Source organism: Mytilus trossulus, chromosome 10, assembly GCF_036588685.1.
Source record: "Mytilus trossulus isolate FHL-02 chromosome 10, PNRI_Mtr1.1.1.hap1, whole genome shotgun sequence".
NCBI lineage: Eukaryota > Metazoa > Mollusca > Bivalvia > Mytilida > Mytilidae > Mytilus > Mytilus trossulus.
Genome location: NC_086382.1, coordinates 56,945,550 through 56,973,535, shown reverse-complemented (window position 1 = coordinate 56,973,535; position 27,986 = coordinate 56,945,550). Strand labels below are relative to the sequence as shown.

At 32.0% G+C, this 27,986-nt stretch overlaps 3 protein-coding genes across 3 annotated transcripts; 1 reads left to right on the top strand and 2 right to left on the bottom strand.

Moving 5' to 3' along the window:
- Positions 1-2,254: 2,254 nt before the first annotated feature.
- LOC134688018 (uncharacterized) lies at positions 2,255-14,889 on the top strand. Its single transcript, XM_063548484.1, has 9 exons — positions 2,255-2,473; positions 3,338-3,358; positions 4,289-4,618; positions 5,633-5,713; positions 6,283-6,375; positions 8,692-8,826; positions 9,811-9,957; positions 10,997-11,069; positions 12,743-14,889. Exons 1-9 carry the CDS (start codon positions 2,255-2,257, stop codon positions 13,807-13,809), a joined length of 2,166 nt encoding a protein of 721 aa, XP_063404554.1. The 3' UTR covers positions 13,810-14,889.
- A 1,573-nt stretch (positions 14,890-16,462) lies between these two features.
- On the bottom strand, positions 16,463-21,952 carry LOC134688224 (uncharacterized). The gene is made up of 3 exons (XM_063548709.1): positions 21,781-21,952; positions 19,758-19,950; positions 16,463-18,676 (listed from the first exon to the last, which is right to left on the bottom strand). The coding sequence occupies exons 1-3, from the start codon at positions 21,839-21,841 to the stop codon at positions 17,929-17,931; spliced, it is 1,002 nt and encodes a 333-aa protein (XP_063404779.1). The 5' UTR covers positions 21,842-21,952; the 3' UTR covers positions 16,463-17,928.
- Positions 21,953-23,156: 1,204 nt separating this feature from the next.
- Positions 23,157-27,286, bottom strand: LOC134688017 (uncharacterized). The gene is made up of 3 exons (XM_063548483.1): positions 27,074-27,286; positions 24,053-24,197; positions 23,157-23,296 (listed from the first exon to the last, which is right to left on the bottom strand). The coding sequence occupies exons 1-3, from the start codon at positions 27,209-27,211 to the stop codon at positions 23,157-23,159; spliced, it is 423 nt and encodes a 140-aa protein (XP_063404553.1). The 5' UTR covers positions 27,212-27,286.
- Positions 27,287-27,986: the final 700 nt, after the last annotated feature.

Here is a 27,986-nt window from a genome sequence, read left to right as displayed (position 1 = left end):
AAGGGGGGGGACCTTAAACTCAAATATTTAACTGTCTTTGGCTTGAACAGACAAATTAACGTCAATGACTAGAACTTTCTGAATTTTGAATGATCCAGTGCTACTATGCAAAGAGTTAATGTTTTTTCACAAAACTCTTGCACCTCTTATTATTATGAATACCATGTAATATTGTTAAAAGACCTTTAATCTTTCAAGTAATTGTTCCTACAACCATTGTCATTTGTTTTTTACAATTACAGATCACAACTCTGATGATGATTTCCAACCCAACCTGACCTATGAGGAACGCATTGAATCAGCCATTGCAGATATTGGTTTACTCAGAAATTACTCAAGACCAGCAAAGAGGTCAAGGACAGCAAAACAGAAACCAGGTCCAAAAGCAAGAGTAGTCCGGTTAAGATTTTATCTGCTTCCAGATGGCAGTGACCTTCCCAAGTTCACAAAACCAGACCCGCTTATTGAGAGGCATCAAAATTTAGGATATGGTATGTAAAGCATCAACTAAATATTTTTGAAAAAAATTATAATGTTTCATAATACCAGAATAATTGATATTGTCTGAGCTACATTTTTTTATGCCCCCGTCCTAATAGTGGGGGCATTATCTTTTAAGTTTTATCCTTGTCAGTCTTTACATACATCTGTGTGTCCAAACCTGGTTTAGGTTCTCTCAACCAAAATGTTATGAAACTTATACACAATGCTTATTATCACAGAACACAGATTGGGTTTGAATTTTGGTGGGGTCACTTATTCCATTTTGATAGTTATGCCATTTACATGTCGACAAATTGATTTTTTTTCATTTCCATTCTCAGCTAATTAACTTAAGTTTTTCTCAACCAAATGATATGAAACTTATACACAATGCTTATTACCACAGAACACAGGTTGTGTTTGAATTTTGGTGGGGTCACTTATTCCATTTTGATAGTTATGCCATTTACATATCGACAAATTGATTTTTTTTCATTTCCATTCTCAGCTAATTAACTTAAGTTTGTCTCAACCAAATGATATGAAACTTATACACAATGTCTTTACCACACAACATGGATTAAGTTTGAATTTTGTTGGTGTCACTTACAGTACAAGAAATATGCCCCTTTACCAAAAGGAAAAAGTGCTGAGTTTTCCATTTCTGTTTTCTTACTTATTTTGCTTATACTAAATGTTATGAAACTTTTACACAATAAAATATAGAATGAAAATGGGGAATGTGTCAAAGAGACAAAAACCCAAGTAAAGAGCAGACAACAGCCAAAGGCCACAATGGGAGAAAACCATACACCCCGAAATGTGCTTCAGCCAGCCCAAAAATAAACACCAGTTCAGTGATAATAGACATAACATTAAACTCCAAAATATATAAAAGAATCTATCAATAAGATAATGTCAATCACCACAAAACACCCGTCAAGTATGAATTTTGGTTGTCATTTCTCCATTCTAGGGTTATGCCCCTTTTTATCGTTTGTTTCCATTCTCTTACTTTATTAAGTATGTAACTAAATGTTATGAAATGTGTATATAATGCTAATTACCACAAAACTCAGGTTTAGTTCAAATTTGTGCAGCATCACTTTTGCAAGAGATCAGGCATCATCAGTGTCCTTATGGACACATTCCCTCTTTATTTTTTTTATCAATATTGTTCAGAATGTCCCTTGAATTATTCATGTTATTATCAATGAAATGTTAACATACAAAAAATGACTTCATGAGAGGTATGATATTTTTCTGGTACAAAAAGTCTTGTATATTAACCTTATATTATTATGGATTATCATTAGACATCTAAAAAATAAGATTTTTCTTAGATTTTTTTGTACTTGTGAATCTGTATATAAGGGCAATGTTTAAATCATGTATATGTAGCATGAAGGAACATCTTTTTGTTTCTGATTCAAAATTCTTTTATGAACATTTGAAATTTTTATTGTATAAGGGGTATAGTTAACAAAATTCTTATTTAAAAAAAAAACAATTATTAAATGTTCTGTGGGTTTTTTAAGGACACCTTCCTAAATGATTTTTAGATGGAGATGCTCAATGTTTAAATACTGATGTTAAAGGTTAAAATTTTTGATTTTCGTGGAAATTAATATACAGTGATTTAATGTGATTGTTCATGGTAAACCTTGATTTAATTTGTAAGCAATTGTTCTTTAAATTGGCATGATATAAGTTCAGGTCTACGGTTAAATTATTGTTAAATAGTGGGTTTTTTTTCATAGGATTTCCAGTGATGTACTACAACAATTACAAGGGCAAAAACCATCCTGTGGCACTCCACCTTAGTGAAGATGAGTTTAGAGAAATATTGCAAAGACTTTTCCCAAAGCTCATGAACAAGACGTTCCACCTGTACACACAGAATCAAAGAAGGAAGTTGACTGAGGCACCATTTCATCCTCAACACTTCAAGGACCTGAAGTACCAAGGAGTTGTAATAATAAAAATCCAAGTAAGTATCTGACATTTAACTTTATAATCATCAATTCAAGATAAAATGTCTGAGTGATTTATGTTCTGTCCATAACCCAGCATTTAATTTTAAAAAGTAATAGTTTCTGGTTATAAATTATGGCACATGTTATGCCCTCACTGTAGGGGTGGGGCTAATCATGCATCTGCTTTTATGTCTGTTTAACCATCTGTCCATCAAGATTTCCATCACAATGTTTTGAAAAATGCAGAATGCAATAACTTTTTATTTTCTATATGAAATGACTTAGTTTTTGGCTAAAAAATTTATACACTTTTTCTTATTTATCATTATCAGCAAATCTCATCAAAAATTATTGGCTAGAGAAGGAGTAAAGTCAGTTAGGATCTTATTTGGCCTGAATTATAAGGGTTCAATTTGCTACAAGATAAGAAATGTTTTAAGTTGACTTAAAGACACTTTTTAAATTGTTATTTGGATGGAGAGCTGTCTCATTGGCACTCACACCACATCTTCCTATATCTATGACAAAGTTGTATAGAACAATTTCTGTCATAGTTTTATTCTAAAACGTTGATTTCTACACCAAGTTAGGTAAAAAAAAAGTTGCTCTTTTGAGTCCTGATTATAAGAAACACTCCAGCTGCAACTGAATTACTGCAATATTTGAAATTTGAACAACTTTTGGCAGGATTTATATAATTATGGTAAACAGTTGTTATTAATTTGTCATAGTAGGAAAATAATAAGAATTTTCAACACAAATATAATCAAACTAATAGTCAGAAATATATCACCACTTAAATATTACTAGTTATGGTAGTGTACATAATGTTTCAATTTCTTAAATCACACAATCTTAATTTTTTCTTTCATTTTCAGGATGCTACAGGAAATTTAGTGGTAAGTTACTATTTATATTATATTATAACACCCCCTCATCACTATTTTATAATGTCTGTTGGTCTGTCTTTTAGTGATCACTTGCCATCACTTGGTGTCTGAAATGTTGTCATAAACTATCTTCACCTCTGAAACTACTGGGCCAAATACCTTTAAACTTTAAATAAATGTTCCTTAAGATATCAAGATTATAAATTGTTTCCAAACTTTTTATCCAGTGACAAACATGGCAACCATTGCTCAAAATGGAACATAAAGGGTCAAATGCAGATAAATTAAAGCTTTTAGCGCAAGTCTGACATATGATAAAAGTGATCAATAGGTTAATTTCTATCAGCTCTGAAATTTTTTTAAAAACCCAAAATACCCAATTTTAGCATTTAAGTTAAATCTTAGACACTGATTCCATCTCAAAATGAAAGTGGCTGCATTTGTGTTCATTCTTAATATTGAAATAAAAGTTGTATTTGATGATTATACAACCATATATTAAGGTTGAGGATGAACACGGCTGTGGGCATTTTCATTTATGACAAAAAAACATCTGTTAAGTGACATTCTTTTGCATGATTGATAGATTTTTCATATTTAAGCTTGAATCAGAACAAATTGAATGAGTAAATCAGTAAAATTTTTCACCTAGACTAATTGAATCAACTGAAATAGACACTTAAATGTTATAAAAAATGTCAAATCTTTCATCAGATGAAGCTTACCCTTACCAGACCTAATTTTGTATTTTATTTCTTTGTACATCAAGAAATATAGACAAAATGACTTAAATGGAACATATGGGTAAAATCATTTATTTGCTTTTGAAACATAATATAACAGATACAATGAACATTTAAATGGCATTTTAAGCCATTCATTAATATATAAATATTCCTAATTTTAGTAAAATTTAAAAAATAATGAAATTTATTTTAGAATCCTTCAAACAGCTTAACAGTTCCTACTTCAACTGCAGCACTTGCAACATCAACCCAACCTTCAACTTTTAGACCAGTTCCCATATCAACTCCAGCCAGGCCAGTACCTGTATCTACGCCAGCCAGGCCAGTACCTGTATCTACGCCAGCCAGGCCAGTACCTGTATCTACGCCAGCCAGGCCAGAACCTGTATCTACGCCAGCCAGGCCAGTACCTGTATCTATGCCAGCCAGGCCAGTACTAGCACCTTCTCCTACTACTACAGAACCTGAACTTTCTCAAGCTACACCTAATCATCAGACCTGGATCTCATCAGGAACTCCAGTGGTAATTTATTATTATTATTTTTTAAATTGATTGGCTTGCACAAAACATTTCCATAATGACTACAAGAGTTCTAGTTAATTCTGATTTAAAAGGCATTGATATGATTTTTAGTTAAATAGGAATATATTTTCTTGAATATCAAATCCATTGAAAAAATATAAAGATTTTTGTAACATATTACTACAGGTATTGTTTAGAACCAATTTTCAAGACAAAATAGTTTATAGGTTGGCACCTGATTTATAAACAAGCTTTTTTAAGGAGCAACAAAATATTTATGTTATAGTCATGAGGGTTGCAAAAGGGATACCTTCAGTGGCGGATCCAGAAAGTTTCATAAGTGGGGGCCCACTGACTGACCTAAGAGGGAGCCTGCTTCAGTCATGCTTCAGTGATTCTCTATATAAGCAACCAAATTTTTTCCCCAAAAATGGGGCCCTTGCCCCCTGCCCCCCCCCCCCCCCCCCCAATCCGCCTCTGACCTGTATGGCAAACAACAGTTAAAATTCTTAACAAATGACTGTTTTTTACCTATAACTCCAATTTCTACCATAAATTTTTTTTAATGAAAATTATTTTTGACCTCTTACAATTCAAGATAAGGTTAGGCAGCAACCATTTGATTTTGGGGGAGGGGGACTATGTTTTTTTTGGGGGAAAAAAAGTTTTGTTTCCAGGTTTTGATGAAAAAAAAAATCATTTGTTTGGACCCTGAGAAAAAAAAATTGTATCACCCTCACGTGCCACTATATGTAATGCTAATGTATATAAAAAGGCGATAAAAAAAAGTTTGCACAGAAAAAAAAACATAGCCCCCCCCCCCAAATCAAATGGTTGCTGCCTTATTTGGACAAATCACAGCATCTTTAAACCAAATGAATAAAAACTTAAGCTGAAAATGACTGTTAAAGGGCATTTCTACCCTTATAGTTATTATGGTTATATAAGTTTTAAAAATTGTTTTTTCAAAAAATGTCTATATCAGTCTTAAGTTGTTTTTTTCATTCTTTCCAGGTGACCTTCAATCCAAGGCAGCACCTAGTAAATGAACAAGATATTGACTTTGCAAGTTCCCTAGCAGCAGACAGGGAAAAGGTTTGTAATACAAGATTAAACATTTGATTTCAAATTAAGGAAATATAACATTTTATTCATCTAAGTTTAATATAGTTGTTTCTTCAATTTGACATTTCATTCTAAAACAAACCATTAGCCACAGGTTTAGGTACTAACTGAAGAAAATTATAATTTCAAAAAAAAAAATTTAATGTATCCTGATCAATATATCTGGTTGAATTAAAAAGTTTTATAATTGATTTTGTAAGACACACTAGGTTGTGTTTTATTCAATTTAGTTTTAGTTTTTAGTTTAAAAGCTTCATACTAAATTAGAATAATATGTAGTTTTCTATTTGCAAAATTATAGAAATAATTTAGTAAAAATAAATATGTCTCATTTACAAATATGTGCTACACATGAATATAAAGTTTGTAAAAAACACTTAACAGTATATAAAGTTCATGTTATTGAAGAAAGAAAACATCTTACTAAAGTTTATTAAGATTTACATTTTGTTCTATTATTATCTTGTTTTAGAGTCGTTTACATTGAAACTTTTCTTTACAATATTACATGCTTATCTATAATGTTTTATGAATTATAGGAGGAGTCTAGACAGGCAGCAAGAGCTCGCAGAACATTGGAGCGTACTGAAAGGACTAGGCAAAGAGAACAAAGAAAAGAGGAAATGGAACAGGTTTGTAATTATCACATTACAATTTTTATTTTAAAGAAAAAGAAATATTACCGGTTAACAATCAAGAAAATGGATATATGTGATAATACTATTGAAAAACTAAGAAATTGAAGAATTTTGTTTTTGTTTTGTTTGATAAACAGCTCAAACTGAGGAATCATACAAGAAATTGTTACAGCTCTTTGAATCAGCACAAATTCATAGACTATTAGCTTTACAAATCTTTCAATGTTCTTGCCGTCATCTAGTATTTGAAATAGAATATTCTCATTTGATAGCTGTATAATGCTTGGTCACAGGATAAAAGAATCTGTAATTGAAGAGATATCATTTTACACAGAATATTCATTTAATTATTGTTTGTGCTGTTTTATATAGGCTGAACTTTTTATAATTTCTATACCACATACACTAGTAAAATAAAGGTGTCAATAAAGTTATGGTGACAATTTACTTTAAATTTTTATATGCCTATTTATGGATTACTGGTGTCTGTTCGTCTGTCCATACCTCAGTCTGTCTGCCCCTCAGTCTTCAACATGTCTGTACAATAAATCAAAAACCTTTCAAGGCCGTAGCGCATGGTCATTTAAAGTGAGGCAAATCGCCTGGCGGAGCGAGGCGAAAAAATTTTGAGCCTTTTTTAGGGGGGATCGGGTGCCTGAAAAGGGAGAAGATAGCTTATTTCAGCATTCCTATTTATAATAAAAATAAGAAATGTGTTATTTTTATTAGCTAGCCTATTAGTGAATATTATAATTAATCTCTGTTAGTCAACCAAATCTTTCCGATTCTCCTTTGACCTGTACTATCGAAAATATTCAACACACGTTCTTATGTATATAGATGTATATATATTTATGTCCAGTAGCAAGTTATAAGCTTCTAGAAGACGAGAACATGTTATAAGCATTCTTATGTCACAAGTGATCACAAGTTATCTGTAACTCATTCCACTGATAGACATGTCAACCTACCTGGGTTGAGTTCAATATCGTAGCAGCTACGTGGCGGCTATACGTACCTGCTATCAATATCTATGTAACAACTAGTCTATAGCTACACGTTCAATAGTCGAAATCTACGTAGCACTACTTAGCCGCTACGATATTGAACGCAACCCTGAACACATTATTCTACCAGTTTTTTAAAAGTCATTGGTTTGACCTACCGGGTTCGAACCCACGTCCTACCGCACTAGAATCGACGGAACACGCTAGCATACAACCAGACAATGCTCAGAAAAAGAAACACGAAAACAATATTTTCAAACAATACCAAAAATATATATTTCATACTTTTATTAAAGATAAATAAAAATCGATGAATTGCCTTATACATCAAAGACTTCCATAGAAAAGGCGCTTCATGATTTTGTTTTAAATAATTATGAATAATTATTATTTTTGGTCAATTATTTTATCGATTAGCATTTGTTGTTCAGTGAGTTGATTGTGTAAACATTGGAAGCTATAGCGTTATCAATTCAAAAATCAATCAAAGAAAGTAATAAGCCAGCATACTTATAGGGGGTGTTTATACTCATGAGTTATCTTTTTCATCTTAATTTCTCTTTGAAGAACTCGTCTTCAACCAGTTTTGTAATGATACTAAGATATTTTTCAATTTTTTATTTTGATTTGTATTCGGAACACTTATTTTGTTACCGTCACCGCTATGGCAAAAGCTGCAATCGCTGTTGCAGATTGGACACACTGTATGTAGTGTGCCGGTAGATAATTTGAAACTCTAAACTGGCATATGGATAATGTAAAATACATAAGTAAAAAAATGACACTTCGAATGTTTGGTCGTCGTTTCAAAAATGAGGCATTTGCCTCATTTGCCTCCATTACGCTACGGCCCTGCCTTTAACATTTATAATAGCATATTTGCCTGCCTGGAACTTAGGTGATTTGTTTATATTTATAAACATGAGGTCCCTTATGTTTATGTATAAATTTTGTGTTTTATTTTCCAAGACTTGTTTTTTTCTATCTTTAAATTTTCATATATTTAAATTTTTATTTTTCAGAGTAAGACAATATAAATCATTAAAATGGGCAATTTCCCAGCTCTAAGCTTTTCATAAAACTTAGGTCACTAGTTTATACCTATAGATAATACCCTTGTAATTATTATTCATGAATTTCTGATATAAAATTGAGAATTTATTGAACTTTATTCTTTGAAAAGAGACATGCATATCATGTTTTTCACAAATAAGCAGTGAAATCCATATGTTCTTGCTTAAGAAAGAATTTGCCACTAAGTAATATTCCAGGGTGGAACATAATATATTCCTTTTGTTTTCAGCTACAAACAAAGGCTGTTGGAGATCTGCAAATCTTATTCATAACATCTCTAGCTGAGGATCATGTCTCACTTGTATTTGTGTTACCAGACCAGACAGTCTTAGAAAAGACTTTATCTAAAAAAACATCTTCTGAGGTAACTATTTACTTATTGTTTTCCCTAGGGATACAGTACATAATATTCAGAGATGGGTCCAATTTCCTTCAATATAATTGATTAAATTACAATTACTTTGTCAGTTCTGTATGATTAGATAAATTTAATGATAACACAATTTCTAGAAGTTGTTGATTTTAAAAATATTAGTTTATTAGTAATATAAAAAAGTGGTATGATTGCCAATGAGACAACTCATAAGAGACCAAGTGACATAAATTACGATATAAGTATTGACCTTAGAGTCATATGAAACCTCAAATTACAAAACAAATATGCACATGTTTTTATAACTTAATGGATAGTTTTCATTTTGAAACTGATGTACACATACTTTTTTCTAAAAATTGCTTTAATTTGTCCACATTTAGAAGAAGTTTATTTCTTTTTGATAATTACTTGCTTCAAGGAAGCATTTTGCCGACATATTTTTTGCATGCAAAATAAGGCAAGTAACCTTAGCATGACCCTTCTTGTAAAAATAGGGTGATTGCAATAAGTTATTATCTGATTGTACGTGTTACATGTCTGCTTTATATCCATGATTCTTTGATGATTGTTCTCTATAAGGTGACAATCTGTTAACTATAAGGCTTCAAGCCATGATAAATAATCAGCCGCCCTATTATCACTTCGTATCAGACAGACAGGATAAAAGATTGACAATTACACAATATGTTAGCTTAAAAAATGATAAAATTGTGCACTGAACACTTAAGTTTATGATATATTAATGCATTGGTTCAGGAATCGGATAAACATTATTTTTTACCAGACACTTGTTTTATATGACTTTAATGATATCATATTATGTCACTGGCTATCATGTTAATTATGAAATTTTGACTTAATTTCAATTTGTATTAAATCCAAGTACTTTTAAATCTGAAATAATGAATTTATGTTTTAATGCTGTTGCTGGGTCTGTGAATTACTTATAAGTTTATTTTCTCAACTCTTCAGGTTCTTCACCTGTATGTAGAGGCATGTACAGATGTTGTTTTGGCAAAGCTTGTGTATTGTGGTCAGCTACTAGTAAGAGAGGATTCAACTATAGAAAGCCTTGGTATAACAGGGAACTCCAGAATCATTGTTGAAGAGAATCTTGAGGTAGATATTCATAAATGAAATTAGATTAATTATATTTTAGCTTGGGGCAACAGTTTTCTTATATTGGATTTTTTTTCTTATTTGAACCCATAAAAATATACATTTTGTTTGTATTTGGGAAACAGACCAAAATTTCTCTAATAGTTGGGTTGATTTTAAGGGTTTATTTTCCTGACAATTCAGTCTGCTTGAAATTTTGTAAGAGAATTATTTCCAAAACATAAGGTACAAGGCGATGATTTCTTAATTTAAAATACAGATATTATAATCCAATTTAACTATATAAAAAATGTGTACTGGAGTATGATAATTTAAGATTTTATAATGCATAATGTGTCAACAAACAAAATATTATAGAAATCATTCTTTTTAAAAAAAAATTAAATTTGGAATATGTTTTTTCTTTTTTCAAACATTTAGAACATATAATTTATACTTCCGTAAAAACCAAATTCACTAAATGATTGCATGGCATTCAAATTTACTGATATTTCTGCTTTATTTATAATCAAAGCACTGATATAAGTTTCTTTGGACCGTTTATCAAAACATAAAAAAAACTAGTATGTGAAGTATTTGCCTCACTAGAATTCAATGTATCCTTTGCCAACATTAAGTAAAAGTCTTGCAGATGAACAGAATAATCACAGGTTACATTTTATGATTGTTAAGCATGTTCATTATGTATGAATGCATTCACTATATCGAAACCTATAAAAACCTTGATTACAAATCGTAAGATCATTTCATGCCCAAAATTCAAAGTATGATGTATTGCCATGTAGTATAAGATGCTGACTCAAGCAAGACTCAAGCAAGAAGTCAGTCTGCAGTTCACAAGATCTAAAACATAATGGGAATCATTTTTAAGTTAATTAAGAATTCAACCAATATTTCACTTATATTCTGTACATTTTTTATGCGACCACACTTGTATTCGTTTAATTTGTATCGGGTCTATATCAAAAGACTTGTCACTTTGGAAATATTTTTATGTACACTATGAAGACAGATTCTGATTTTCACCTTCATTTTTTAGGAAATCCTTGTTGATAGCAGCTCTGAAGAAGAACCTGAAGATTCAGAACCTATCAACCTCCTTAATGTAAATGGTAAGAAATTATTTAATAGGAGTGTTTGCCCAATTTTTTATACGACCGCAAATATCATCCATTTAAGACACTGGGTTTTTGCACTATGACTTTTGTATAAATAAAAAGAAATCTATGAAATTTAAACACACGGTTTATGGCTGCAAAATCAAGGTTGTGTTTGGTTTTGGGGGTTTTGGTCCCAAAGGTTTAGGAATTAGGGGCCAAAAAGGGCCCAAATAAATATTTTTCTTGGTTTTCGCACAATAACTTTAGAATAAGTAAACCATAAGGTTTATGACCACAAAAGAAAGGTTTGGATTGATTTGGGGTGTTTTTATCCCAATAGGTTAGGAATGAGGGGCCAAAAAACAGTCACAAATAAGCATTTTTCCTGGTTTTTGCACAATAACTTTAGTTTAAGTAATTAGAAATCTATAAAACTTTAAAATAAGGTTTATGACTACCAAAGGAAGGTTGGGATTGATTTTGGGAGATTTGGTCCCTACAGTTGAGTTAGGATAAAGGGGTCAAAAGGGAACAAAATCAAACTTAGTTTGATTTTAACAAAAAATGAATTCTTTGGGTTCTTTGATATGCTGAATATAGACATGTACCTAGATTTTTTATTATGGGCCCAGTTTTGAAGTTTGGCCAAATCAGGGTCCAAAATTAAACTTCATTTCAACAAAAACTGAATATATGGGGTTCTCCAATATGCTGAGTCTGACCATGTATTTAGATTTTTAATATTTAGGCCCAGTTATGAAATTGGTCCACATTTTAAAGAACGATTTCATCAAAAAATGAATTTTTGGGGTTCTAGGATATGCTGAATTTAACCATGTATTTAGATTTTGGATATTGGACCATAATAGGTAAATGTCCAATTTATAAATTTTTGTTTTTAAGTTTAAGTTCTTAGACCACATTCATTCTTTGTCAAAAACCTATGTTGTGTCTATCTAATCACAATCCAAATTCAGAGCTGTATCAAGCTTAAATGTTGTGTCCATACTTGCCCCAAATGTTCTGGGGTTTGACCTCTGCTGTCGTATAAAGCTGCGCCCTGCAGATTATCTGTTTTTATGACAAATTGAAACATTGACGGCAAATTTTAAATTCTATCAGTAGGGAACAATTGACAACAAAGATGTAGTGGCATGATTATCATGAGACTTACAATTATCCCCGTTATAGACAAAGTGACCTAGTTGCTAGGAAAGTTATTTGTCCCAACTTAATTATTGCCATCAACAATGCAAATACATATGGCAAGCTGTTTTATTATTTGTTTTAACTTTCAGATATCTCATAAACTGATATCTTATATATTTACATGCTCCTCCCTAACACGGTGGGGGCATAAAGTTTTATCTGTTGGTACATTCATCCTTTTGTTCATTTGCGTTGAAATCCAAAAGTTTCTGTTCTTTGACTTAAGGAAGTTTGCCACACAGATTAACGATAACAAGCTTTTCAAAACATTAGTTTATATTGATAGGGGTTTATAAAGGAACCAAAAAAGCAAAAAAAAAATATATATGATATGTCAATGTGCTTGTGAAAACAATTAAAAAATAACAAAGATTTTGTAAGACCTTTACAGATGGCTTATCATTACATATGTAAAAGATTTACAAAAAGAAAAATAGATTTTTTGATTGCATTTTAATTGTGACTTTAATTTTCAGATCTCACAGATTTAGAAACAAGAAGAGACAGGATTCGAGAAGGCCTTCTTCCTGCCATCAATGTAACTATAAGAAGAGAAGACATCATTCAAGATGTACTCACTACTTACAGAGAGCACCCAGACATTATTCACCACCACATCAATTGTACTTTTGTTGGGGAAGAAAATGCTCTAGACTTAGAGGGTGTGACTAGGGAAATGTTTTCTGTTTTTTTTATGGCCGTCATTATGAAGTTTTTCATCGGGAACCAACATAAACTCCCTAGAGTTGATGCAAGAACTTTATTTAATGGGACCCTTCAGGTGATAGGTAAAATCATCAGTCATGCATATGTGTTGTGTAATTATCTTCCTCAAGGAATTTCACCGCTTCTTTACATCTTTGCTGGCAATGGCATATATACTGATGAACTCCTTTTGCAAACATTTTCATCATTTATCACTGAAACAGATAGTAACCTTGTGAACCATCTATTATCAAACACAAATTGGGACGGCCTACACGCTGAGATTGTAAATCTCATCTCTACATATGGAGGTTTTGAGGTACCAACAAAAGCTAATGTTAAACAGACTATTCTTGACTTGGCGAAAATAAATATGACTGTTATCCCATGTGTTCCTATTTCAAAAATCAAAGTGGGTATGGACTGCTACCATTTGTTATGGAACGGTGTTACTGAACATGTGATTATTAATTTAATGAATCAATACAAACCGACACATTTGAAAGTCATCAACCTAATATCCTATACAACATCAGATGACCCAACCCTATGTTCCTTAGAAGAAAAGGTCAAGACTTATTTTGAAAGATTCATCAGAAGCCTTTCCAACCAACAACTTCTCCATTTTCTTAAGTTTTGGACATCAAGTGACATTTTATGTATACCCAGGCTTTACGTTTCTTTCAATTCCACTGAAGGCTTCAACAGAAGACCTATTGCAAACACTTGTTCAGCTACTCTTCAAATAAGCCGTTTTTATTTTTCTGCCGATGAACTTACAGAAGAATTCAATATGTATTTATCACATAGTTCTAGTGCAATGTTTGACTCAATATAAATTGTATTGTAGAAAAAGGTCTGTTACTATGAATGACACTAAAATTTATTGCTTCATGTTCTTGACATTTATGTTAACCTAACAATTTTCTCAAAGCAAAATTGTCATCTGCTTTTATTTTTATAAAGATTTGAAAATTAAGAATGCATTATTGCTGTTTGTTTGAATGAAAGAAGAATAAATTTGATGAAACTGAAGAAAAAAATAGTGCTCAGTGGCAAAGTTAACATTTGAAATTAATGTTAACTATATATAGTAGAAATATTTGATAGGAATATTTAAGCTTCTAGTCTCAAGATTCTTCAATGATCAGTTTGAATTAGAGATATTATTAAATTTATGATATTTTAAGATATATGTAAATACCTTTGTTGCTTCTATAAAAAAGAGAGGTTATGCTATTCTAATATTAGTGCTCAGTGGCTATTTAGTGTTTGAATTCCAAATATATACTGTACATAGTTAAAGGTCCCAAGTTCAATTTTAAGATCTGATATATCAAAAATATATTCTTTGGAAGAAAAAAAAAAATCGGATTTTTTTTATATGGAAGTACTCAGTGGTTCATTAGTTTTTGGTTTCCAAAACTTATATACTGTACATAGTTTATACTTTTATATTTCAAGTTAAACTGTTAATTTTTTATATATCATATATATATCTTATGATAAAAAAGGGTTATTTTTTAGGACCTTTTGATATGTTTGTTAGTGCTTAGTGGCTCATTGTTATTTGGATTCCAAATATACTGTGGATTCATTATTATTTGTTGAATACCAATTTTCGTGGATTCTGTAAATAAAACCACGAAATTTAATGTTCAACGATTACAAACTTTTATATAGGTTTATATTATATATACAGACTCTGCAAAACCATTAAATTAAATATCCATGAACATGCAAGCATTTCTTAATCCATGAAAATTGGTACCCATAAAAATAAATGCATCCACAGTTTACTGTACATACTTATTTTATGTTTAATTTATTTATCAAATGTTGTTGATAATGTGATAGATAAAATGATTTCATTTTCAAAGTCTATTGTTCTGACTTACTATTTATAACAAGGCTCCTAACTATTGCTGCTTATATTATCATTGATGTTGTGTCTTGATGAAAAATAAAATTATCAGCCTTCAAACTAATTGTGACTATTTTATTTGCCTTGTTATTTAAATATCAATGTCAAACTTGCTAAATTGAGTAGTTTGTTTACTGCTCACATTGGTTGTGAATGTCCAAAAATGGACAGTTACAACATTTAAGTATTTTTAACACCATTAACATAGATAACATATCAGAGAAACAATTCTTAGTTTGAACAAAAGAGTTATATGAATCGGGAAGTTAATACAACATATAAAATAGACTAATAACCTATAGCACCTGAGAAACTGAAGTAACCACAAAAACTGGTATGAGGGCAAACAAGATATGCCTTTAAAAGATTATCTTTCCAGACACATATTTTAAGAGCATTGATTTTGTTGCCCATCCAGTTCTTTTTCATAACAGTGTGACCTTTTATTTTGCTTGTCATTTGTTGCTGACACTAGTGTCTGTTTTTTTACGATAGTAATGTGGCATTATGTTTTTCTGGTCTGTGGGGCTGTTCATTTGCCCCACTTCAAGTTAAAGTTTTTGGTCAAGGTAGTTTTTGGTGAAGTTGAAGTCCAATAAACTTGAAAGTTAGTACACATGTTCTCTATGGTATGATTTTCTAATTTTAATGCCAAATTAGAGTTTTCACCCCAATATCACGGTCAACTGAACAAAGAAAATGTAGAAGTTGTTAATTGTTTTGTCTTTCAATCATGTTATTGGTTATGTCTTGAAAATTATTCAAATACTGACCATTTATAGATTTCTACAGGCATCTGTCAAAGCTCTGCATTGATAGCTAGACCTGTAACTACATTTTATTTTTCATGTATCCACCGAATGTGATTTGCATTTGAGAGTGTTTTTTTTTTTTGGTAATATGTCATTTGTGTACCCACAAAGTCCATTATAATTTGTATCCAAACAATAATACTGAATCCAAAGAAAACACAATACTCATAACCGTGATTGTTTTACAATTATAGAGTTATGCCCTTTACAAATAGAACAAGAATATGTCCAAAGTATACATAATGTAGAATCAAGCTGTCTCACTTTTGCGAAAGTCTCAGGCAACACAAATTTAGAACCAGGTGGAATAAAACATAATGAACAATTAAGACTCACATCAAGTAAAGTAGAACTAGTGGTTGTAGTATAAAACCTATAATACCACAAGTGATATCTCTATTCACAAATTGTCAACTTGGTGAAACCCACTGTAAAAACATGTGCAATTTGCAAGATATGCATGTAGTTATCTTTTTCCTCATAAGTCTCAGTCACTGAACTATAAATATGAGGTCAAGGACAACAGACATTAAACACATGAAATTTGTATTTGTATAAAGGGTATGAAGTATCAAGTTGTTCCATCTCTGACCATTGACCAAATTTAGAAACAAAAGTTCTCAACTTCAAAACAACCTAATATTCAAATATGTTATATATAGAATAAGAATAGGAAATTATCCGTTTATATAAAAGATAAGATATAATTTAATACCAACTCAGGGTCACACGGGGCATATTGAGAATACAAGTATAAAGAAAAAGAACATTTATTAGCATGAATACATAGAAATTACATACACAATAAAGATACACTTAGATAGTTAAAAAACAACTTGATTTATAGTATACAATTTATTGTATTTTATATGGAAAATCAAATGCAATACTCTAACTCATGTTGACTTGAATAAAATTTCAACCATGTATATACATGTATATATATATGCTTTTTGAATGCACAAATGTAGCTTTTCCCAATTAAGATAATGCCAAAATAAAAAAGAACAAAATATGAAATCTACATAGCTGTATTCTTTATAAATGGTTCTATCACCTGTCAGGACTTTATTTTGGTATTGCAAGTAGTTAGGATTTATTGGACTGTTTAGGATATCTATATTTTTGATAATATTGGTTAGGTTTTGATTTATGAAAATTATTATGAACAAGTGGAAATGTATAACAATAGTTCACACACTGTAATGTCTCGCCTTCTCCACTAATCATTAATATCATGTTGATAGTTCTTATTATAAAGCTTCATCACAACTGTCACATAAACTTTACAGTGACCAAGAAAACTAAGTATTGACCCATGAACCAATGAGGTCCAAGGTCAGATTTACAATGCCAGGCAGACATGTACAGCTAACAATTCATCCATACAACAAATATAGTTGATCTATTGCTTATAGTTTAAGAAAAAGACCACAAACACAAAAATAGGGTCAAAGTTAGATGACACCTGCCAATTGGACATGTACACCTTATATACACTGGATGTACTAGACCTATTGCTTATAGTATCTGAGATATGGACAAAAAATGCAGGCTCAACTAAAACTAAAAGGGCGTTTATCTGAGCCTTTTTCAACTTATTTTCACCTACTGTCATAACACCACTTGTACAGTTTAAGGTAGGGTTTGGCACTCATTTTGTTTACCCTTCCATTAATGCCTGTGCCTGTTCCCTATCCGGACACACTGTGGAATGATTCAAAGCTAAGTATAAAGTGTGGGTTTTTGCTCTGTGTTTCAGGCTGTATACAAAATTATTATTAGCAGTAAGGTTAAGGGCCTTATTCTGCATACTAGGATTTAAACTATAGATTTGAAAGAGAAAAAAAAAGCAGGAATTCATTTATCACAGTATCCCCACAAATAAGAGAGACTGACAGCTTAGATCATACACTTCATATTCTGTTCCTTAAAACACATAATTCTTGGTATGCCAGGGTTAAAGATGTCAAGGAATACATACTGATATCATTGCTCAAAAATAATTTAATCTCACCAATTAAATAGGATTTTTTTAGAACTTGATGGAGGAACCATGCAATTTGCACACAGAATATACATTTGCACTGAATCTCAGTAAATATATGCTTTAATACAAAAGAAGGAGATTAGTCCTATATCAAATATTGCATTTATATAGAAGCTTATACTTTTAATATTACATTCACAGTTATACATTGTATATGAAAAAGTACAGTGTTTAAGTTTGTTTAGACATAACATGGAGCATAACATCTCTAAACACATCTAGTCCATGTGATACTGAATATTTTGTTATGTCAATGGTATTCCTTAATTCCGTGAATTCATCTTCTATTAATGGGCAGTTGTCTCTTGGTTTTAAGAAGATTGTTCCATTAAGTTCAAGGTTTAGAGTTTGAATGACCTCATCAACACGCTCATCAGGTGGATTCTCTATGTTGCGGATGCTGGTGTTCTTTTCTGGATTCCCTAGTAAAAGTGATTTGAACCACATCATATTTGGTGTTTTGTTACCCTCAGTTCTGATCTTATGGTTATTGTGGGTATTCATCCACTCTCTTAAAGCAAAGTCAATACGTGGTACGAAAACATACTGCAAGACCCATCTGTGGATACTGTTTGTGGTGTTAAGAATATTCTGTTCTTCCATAAGACAAAATAGTTTGTAGAAAACATCAAGGACTTTAATAAATATGTCATGCCATAACCTTTCTATTCTTTGATTGTGGACAGAAGGCCCAGTCATGAAGCTTCCTCTTCCCTCACCGTTTACTGAAATCATGAACCGCCCAGTGTCTGCATATTCTGTACCGTGGTCAGCACGTATTCTGCTGGGTACCCCATAGTTCTTCACACCCTGAACAAAAAAGCATGCAGCAGCCTTTGATGTGTTGAAAGTTGAAGCCCTTAGGAATGGAATGAGTCTTGAGTGACCATCAATACCGCCATGCACAATTATGCCCCATCTGAAAAATTAAAAACATTAAATAAAAAATATTGCAAACTTTCATTTCTCTTATAATGGGGGTAACATGTAAACATGCAGGAAAAATATCTCAAGAATGTACATAGTGTTAATCTCCGAAAAAAGATAAACAATTTTTTTTATGTATTTCTATATAGTTTAATTTTGGATGTAACACTTCTTCTGATTGGCTGACATTATTTTGTTTTGAGCCCATAGACATAATTTAGTCATGTGACCGTGACGTCATCAACGTTTTTCATGGTTTTCTACGGTTTAAAATGGAATTTAGAATTAAATTATAAGAAATGACTAATATTTTTTCTGTCTATTCGAAATAACATAAAACAAGAATGTGTCCTAAGTACATGGATGCCCCACTCACACTATCATTTTCCATGTTCAATCGACCGTGAAATTGGGTAAACAAAATCTAATTTGGCATTAAAATTAGAAAGATCATATCACAAGCAACAAGTGTACTAAGTTTCAAGTTGATTGGACTTCAGCTTCATCAAAAACTGCCTCGACCAAAAACTTTAACCTGGAGCGGGACGAACGAACGGAGGCACAGACCAGAAAACATAATGCCCCTCTACTATCGTAGGTGGGGCATAAAAATGTGGTGCACACTGTTAAAAAACCCGCTATGCATGTTGTTCAGTGTGCACCAAATTCTTTATGTTAATTCTTCATAGACAGAAAAGATATTGCAGTCATTCCTTAAATGTTTTTCTGTACTTTTAGTGATTCCCTAAATAATCCACCATAATTTTTTCCCAAAAAGGGCAAGGGGTCAGGGCCCCTCTGGATCAGCCTATGAACCTACATGTAAAAGTACAGCAGGAACAAGGAACAAGAACGTTTTTTTTTTAAATCCTTGAAAAATGGTCTATGTTAAATATATATTTTCGATGGGACTATATAGCGATTCACATGTCATGCTTCGGAGACCTTCACACTAAATCACTATTTATATAATTAAATCTTGAAACTGTTAACCTATATCTGCATGTAAATGTACATGCACATAAGATATCTATTCAGAAGCCACAGTTATAATCATGATAATCAATACCAACCTGATGAGTGAATGATGAGTGTCAACATGCCAAACTGAGTTTGCAGTGGGGACACTGTATTGACGCCTTTGAATAGTACATGACCATCTTGTAGCAGTTCCAAGTGAGTCTACTCTGCCTAATATGTCTCTGCATTTCTGACGCTGAACATTTACTCCTTTAGTTTTTAAATAGGCTTGGACCTCTAAAGCACCTAAATAAAGAGTAAAAGGGTTTTACATACTTTTTTGCTATTACATTGTCAAATGAAACTAATGCAGTACTACAATGCATTACACCTTTATTAAATTACTTTTACAACATTGAACAAGGCGAAATAGAAAGTCTAATCTTTAACCAGTATTAATAAATCAATGTTATTTAATTTGAGCATGCAAATTGAAGATAATGTTATTTATCATATACTTAGCATTGATATGATAGCTTTTGCATATGTGTAATGAGCGGAAGTACACAAGCCATAATTTCCCACCAAGGCTGATAAGAAATAATTCATGGGGGCTTGAATATATCGTGATTTTACCACAGGTTGGCCCTTTATGACAAATATTTTTCCCTGAGAGATAGCGATGGGTAAAATATTGGCATAAAGGGACAACCTGTGGTAAAATCTAGATATATTCAAGCCCCCATGAATTATTTCGATTCTAATAGGTCAAATACAGCAATTCTTTTGGATCGAAGCGCTCTAGGTGGAGGCAAACATTTTCCATTCCCATAAATAAACGCACTATTAAATTGGTGTAAAAGAACGGAGCAAACTGAATAAGTGACATGCTTAAACTATTTAAAATAACATATATAGATAGTTTTTAATTAATTCAAATGATAATGTACTTATATGTCTTAAATTTTTAAACAAATGTGGCTTATAACACATCTTAGCATCGTGTGTTTACGTTTCCATGTTGTGATGATTTTCGGATTTAAAAGCGTGTAGTTTCCCGTAAAATGGTCATATTCTAACGTCATCGTTTTATGAGCTCGCAAAACTCATTCATAAAAAAGCATATGACCTGGGAGTACGATCGGAACAGCCCATGCAATATATTCAAATTTTACCACGGGTGTGTACTCAAAGCGTTTGAAAGACATCATGTTAGAATAACCCATATATCAGGAGCATCTCGTGCACATAACCCGTAATAGTGCCGCTCGTGCAAGTTACTTCAGGTGTTTCTGGTATCCATTGTTTACTTTTCCATTTTGACATCAGATATTTTTTATGACGATGTCAAAACTTACCAAAACTTTTGTGAGGATAGTTTAGTACTTGCTAACAAATGCCATTGACAATTATGAATCATTTTATAGTACAACAAACATGAGAGTAATATTGACCATAAAACTCTTCCAAATTTTCAATGTTTCAAAATGCCTCTGTAAGAAATGTTACCATACATATATATGGAGGTAGTGATGCTGTTGGTTGACAGTTATAGTATATTTGATTCATAATTTAACTTCTTTATAAAGTTTTTGACTGTTTTAGTTATTGGGTTTGTCTATTTGCCTTACATAAAACTATTGTCGGAAGTATATAATAAAGTGATTAATACATGGCCTTTTTCATATCAGCCTGGGTATCATCCCTCGACCAATATCGGCACCTTGACTCTGTCTCGGGCTCATATTGGGATCTCAGGATGATACCCAGACTAATATGGAAAAGACCATGTTTTAATCTTTATATATCTTACTGTTAATGCATTGGCTCAACAAAACTTTTATGATGAGAGTTCCATAATACATGTAATACTATATAAGTTTGAAAGTTTGCCACATGTTTTAAGTGGTACAAAATGTAGCTAACTCAAGTCGAAATAAAAAGAAGTGGCATGAGTGGAAGTAGGCAATGTTCCATCAAAACACAATGTTGTTGAAGATATCAATTATATGTTGTAGTATGGCCTTCAATACTGAGTCATAGTTTTTTTTTGTGGATTTGCTTCAATCACATACCTTTTATCTGATAAACTTACCTCTCATAAGTATAAACAGTATACAAAACTATAATACTAACCTGCATTTGGATGATCTCTATTATAATCTGAGATTAATCCCTGAAGCTCATCATCTGGCATGTTTGAGTAGGAGGATCTTATCTGTATGTTGTTTTCTTTTAGTTTACGATACAGCGTGTTAACATGTATAACACCACCAAGAAGTCCATCTTCAGCAATCTGTTTAACAGTAAACCAGTGTTCTCCCCAGGATTTTTGGATAGCACCAGGGTAACGCGTGACGAAATGAATTTTATAATATTTTGTGTTGCGTTGCGTCGCTTATTTTTTTCTTGTTAGTTTTTGTCATTACCTTTTTGCCTTTATTTTGTTTACTGTGGTACTGTGTTATATAGACTTTGGGTTAGAACATTATTGATAGAAAAACTAAATCAATTAAACAGTTTGTTTACTTTAATATCTTTGAAAAAGAAAAGAAAGCACAATTAGTCTTTAAACTAAAGTCACTTCTTTTATTTTGATCAAGCCATTTTGTCCCAATACTTGTAGTTACACTACACATTCCCCATGTTAGATTTGACCATAACAATGATCTTTGAACTAGATTAATTTTTGATACAGAACCTTCAGTAAATTATAAACTATTTTCCATTCTTTTTAACATCAAAATATTTATTTAATATCTCTTGCACATTATTTATTACTCTAATTTCCTTTTTAGTTCTAATACTTTGTTTTAAATGTAATAGTAATTTTATATTATACAATACTCATACATTCAGGCTTAAAGCCTGTCTGCTATTATTTTTTTTGAAAAACCTACCAACTTAATATAAAATGTCTGTGTATCAATAAAGGTATGATTCTCTAAAATGATTTGCAAAACATTTTTGTTGGTATGTTCTAAGAAAGTTTTTATCCTTAATGTAACATTCTAATATAATTTTGCATTCAATTTATACTTTATATTAATTTTCAATGAAAAATTCTATGTGAGGAGCATTTATTTGTTACAAGAAAAATCAGGGGAAGTAACTCCACAATTAATTTCTAACAGGCAAATTATTTTGACTAAAGACTGGCGTAATAGAGTTCATTAACAAATGTCTGCTTGTCCCCTATTACAAGTCTGATATTAAAATTATGATCTCTTAATTAATTTAAACACAAGAGAATCATGTACATCGATTAAATACAATCATCAACAAGGTTAACTTCAACAGGTAAATCGATCACGTGGTGTAAACAATCTACTTGTCTATACTGGATTAAACTGGTTAGAACTGGTCAATTTTCTTGTATAATTTTAACCCTCACTGAAAGTTGAAATCATCTGAAACTTTACCGATTTTAATACGATTTTTTTACCGAAAACTTTAGCACCACGGAGAAAAATTATACATCGCGGCAAGAACGATACCACCGCGGTAGAAAATTATACATCGCGGGACCGTGGTCCTTTAAGGGCCTGGGGAGAACACTGAGTAAACCCAAGTTGTAGAAGCTGTTGAAACTTTGTCATGTCAATGTCTAGCTGGTTTCTACCTTTACCAAACTGGTTTGGTATGGTTTGGCCTATAAGTACACAGAAAAATAACTCAAAAATTAATTTGTCATGTACAAATTCTTAAACAGTTTGCCAAATTGAATATTTATTAATTTAAGCTTGATAATGTATGATTTGGATTGTGATCAAATTTTTGACACATTATAGGTTTCTGACACAAAATAATGGGTCAAGTGATGGCATAACCAGTGAGCTAATGAAGCTGTCCAAGTTAGGAAGTGAAATCAGGATAGTAAAAGAAAGTTATTAAAATTTTAAAAACATTAACCACAGCATGAATATTTGTGGCTGCCACTACCACCATATTAAATGTAGGATCCTTATACAATGTATATTGGCTTTTTCCACAAAAGTTGAAGGCTTGACAAAATGAATTCACGCTTCATGTGACGATCATGCTAACCAAAGATTCTATACTAACCTTCATACTCGATGCATTCTGATGTGTAGTGCAAAATGGTGCTTTTCAGCAATTTCAAAAATTTATAAGAAAAAAAAATGAATCCTCATCAGACCTTGGGGGCATTACCACAAACATGACAAAACTTAATTTGTGTTTTCCCTTTGTGAAATGGAACTTTGTGGTACAGTTTTTAATATATCCATACACTACAACACACCCTATTAGATATATATAAGAAGATGTCATGTGGTATGAGTGTCAAGCCCCCTTAATGTCATTACCCCAAAACTAAATCCCAACCTTTCCCTTTGTGGTATGGAACATCATAAGTCACAGTTAATAAAAGTACATGTAAACTTACCATATCTGTTTAGCTCTGGTTCTTCGGATGTTTCCTTTTGGTGTGGTAAAATTTCTTTAAATTCTTTAACTGATCTGATAGCTCTCTTTAAGTCTGCATCTGGTAGAGAATCACTGCCTTCCAATCTTGTTAAGTTGCGAAGTACCTTAAATATAAACAAATATGTACATTGTAGTGCATTAAATTCTTTTCTGAGAAAAAAACCAGACACATGTTAGTAGTAGTCCTGATAGTCACGTGCACAGTGTCTTTAATTTATATGTAACCAGATGCTCCGCAGGGCGCAGCTTTATACGATCGCAGAGGTTGAACCCTGAACGGTTTGGGCAAGTATGAACACAACATTCAAGCTGGATTCAGCCCTAATTTGGATTGTGATTAAATAGTTGACACAGCATAGGTTTCTGACACAGAATGAATGTGGTCTAATGAACTTAAAAATTTTGCCTTTGAGCAATTCACTATGCTGTTGAATATTAATCCTCTCAAAAAAATGTTTGAAGAAATTTTCTTTTTATTTATGAAATCTGAAATGAAAAAAATTGACCCCCCCCCCAATTTTTTTTCACATCCCCCTTTCCCTTATTTCAAAACTGATCTCAATTCAAATTTCTAATGAAGTTTGCAACAATTACTACTCATTTAAATACATCATAAAATATTAAAATGTAAAAAAATGCTTGTTATCACTGACAATGACTGAATGGTAAAGATTGTTTAAATCTATCAGTTGGTAGTAAAAGTGAATATACATTGTATATTGTATAAAACAATGATTTAAGTTGATTCAACTACTATTCTGGACAAAGACAGATAACTCCAATTGGAATTTCTTGCTATTGCACAATATTATGCAATTAGATATTTATTGCTGTTGTGCAATTGAAAATATTTGCTATTGCACAATACTGTGCAATTGAAGATTTCTTCCTATTGCAAAATACTGTGCAATTGAAGATTTCTTGCTATTACTGAATTTATAACTGTGCAAATGAAAATTTCTTGCTATTGCACAATACTTAATATAATATTTTTGGATCCTGATTTGGACCAACTTGAAAACTGGGCCCATTAAGTACATGTTTAGATTCAGCATATCAAAGAGGCCCAAGAATTCAATTTTTGTTAAAATCAAACTTAGTTTAATTTTGGACCCTTTGGACTTTAATGTAGACAAATTTTAAAACGGGACCAAAAATTAAGAATCTACATACACAGTAAGATTTGGCATATCAAAGAACCCCAATTATTTAATTTTTGATGAAATCAAACAAAGTTTAATTTGGACCCCGATTTGGGCCAACTTGAAAACTGGGCCAATAATAATAAATCTAAGTACATTTTTAGATTCAGCATATCAAAGAACCCCAGGGATTCAATTTTTGTTAAAATCAGACTAAGTTTAATTTTGGACCCTTTGGACCTTATTGTAGACCAATTTAAAAACGGGACCAAAAATTAAGAATCTACATACACAGTTAGATTCGGTATATCAAAGAACCCCAATTATTCAATTTTTGATGAAATCAAACAAAGTTTAATTTTGGACCCGTTGGGCCCATTATTCCGAAACTGTTGGGACCAAAACTCCCAAAATCAAAATTGGTGAACTGTTATATCTTTCAACAGTAAAGTAAACATATAGACAAAAGTAATATCAATGGAACTTTTATCCATTTTAGCTAAACTAATCATGTATATTGTCCCTTTGAAACATGTATTAAAACATTATACATGTATTCCAGTCAAACTAAGATTTAACCTCAAACTAATTGCATCAGAAAATATTTAGTTCTTATCTGTAGCATTTTTTGCCCTTTATATACACAGAAAAAAGTCCGATAAAATCTAATTTGAGGAAAACTCGAAATCAGCATTTTTGATTTCCTATGGAAATCAATATTGGAAGGGGAGATTACTCTAGCAAAAATTAGTTGTTTTGGTCAATTTTTTGTTGTATTTCTTGAAATTTAAGTGTAGTATGATACTTTGATGGGGTTATAAGTTTGTATTTGACTAAATTATATAATCTTCTGCTCATGAAATGTACAAAACCAAAGTGTTATGGGTAGTTGGTTTTTATCATGCATTTTTCATTCAAGAAATTGCAAATTTGAAGCTTTGTGAAAATTTTGAACCAATAATGTGAAAATTTGGTATCTGTCATGTACATGTATGTATGTATACGTGATTTATACTTGTTGTAAATTATCAAACTATAATAATACTGAATATTCATTGTATGTATGAATGTACTCGAGATGCCGCCAATTGAGACACACCCCCTGATTGACTGCAAGGGTACAGCAGATCCATGTACGCTCCCTAAGGATTAATGGAGATACGCCTTTACAATATTATCCCACAACTAGAACAATCCCCACCCAACACCACCCAAGGGAGCGTGTAGGACACCGGGAAGTCTGTTATTATGGTGGAGGAAGCTGAAGTACTTGGAGAGAACCACCGGGTCACTCGGTGGAAACAGACAAACCAGAGAGATATCAGAAGATTGATTTCCAGGTCAAAGAAGGACACAACTTTGACCATCCGAGCCCCCAAAGAACCCATTCTAGTTTAAACTCCAGTCTAGGTTCCAGAGATGTGTGAGAGGTTGAAAATTACCCTTCTGATGTTCTGGTATTTTTAGCACCTTGAGTGAGAATCGAACTCGAGACCTTCAGCACTGTAGCCATCGGTCATTACCACTAGACCACGAAATCAAATAACTTAAAGGGGTCTCAGTGGGGTTCTAATCCAGGTCATTGTTTCGTTGGATTCCCGTATCCACCTTTTCACTAAAAAATCACTATTGGGTAAGCAATTCTCCATTTTTTGTAATTTCCCATGTCCCGCTAGTCCGGCTTCATAACCAGATTTAACGGCACAACACTTTAATTTTTACGCTTACAAAAAATCGGAAATCCCGCATCATGCTAGACCCCAATGACACCCACTTAAACCACTGAAGCCACTGTGGCACTGACAAATTATCTATTAACAATTATTTAACCGACTTACCTCATCTACTTGTCTATGTGCAGCTTCAGGTTCCAATGTGTTGGCAGAATATTGTCTTTTAATACCTCTTAAAGTGTTACTGATACGATCTAAGACACTGCTTACAGTAGGTTGATGAGATCTTTGGAGACGATTCATGGCGACTACAACATGTTTTGGTTTTTTTTAAAATGGCGCTTGTTTACCGATGTGTCGTGTCTTTCTATTGGTCGAATTATTGATTCGGAGTCTCTCTTTTTCCCCCAGATAATCGTTTTTCTCAGTGTTTTCAGATAATCCCGGATTATCTCCAGATAATTATTTATCTAATATTTGGAGAAAAATATTGAATTATCTCAAAAATGCATTAAGCTCAGATAATCCCTGTTTATCTTAAAATTGTGAGAAAAACCGGGATTATTTGAAAAAAATCGAGATAATCCCGGTTTATCTGAGCTTAATGAAAAAAAGTGAGATAAACCGGGATTATCTCAGATAAACCTAATTTATCTGAGATAATCTTAGATTATCTATTAAAGTGGTTCAGGCGTGCCATACATCTACCAAGACTTAAATTATCATTGTAAAAATTACGAAACGAAAGAAAATGAAGATACAAATGTTTAAAACTATAATAGTTAGATATAAAGTTTAAAAAGTAAAAATAATCAACAAGCAAGATCTACAAGTAAGTCAAATGGATGGACTTAGTATGTAACCGTCGATTTATTTATTTTCGTAAAAACTAATTATATATAATTGTTTTGTACTTAGTTGATCAATTAAATCCGCGAAATACCTTTACCCAAGATATTCAAGGAAATAAGAATCCCTCAAATAATGATAAATCGACAGTCTGACATTGAGAATGGAAATAGGAAATGTTTCATAGAGACAACAATCCGATCCGAGTGCGGAAAACAGCAGAAAACCA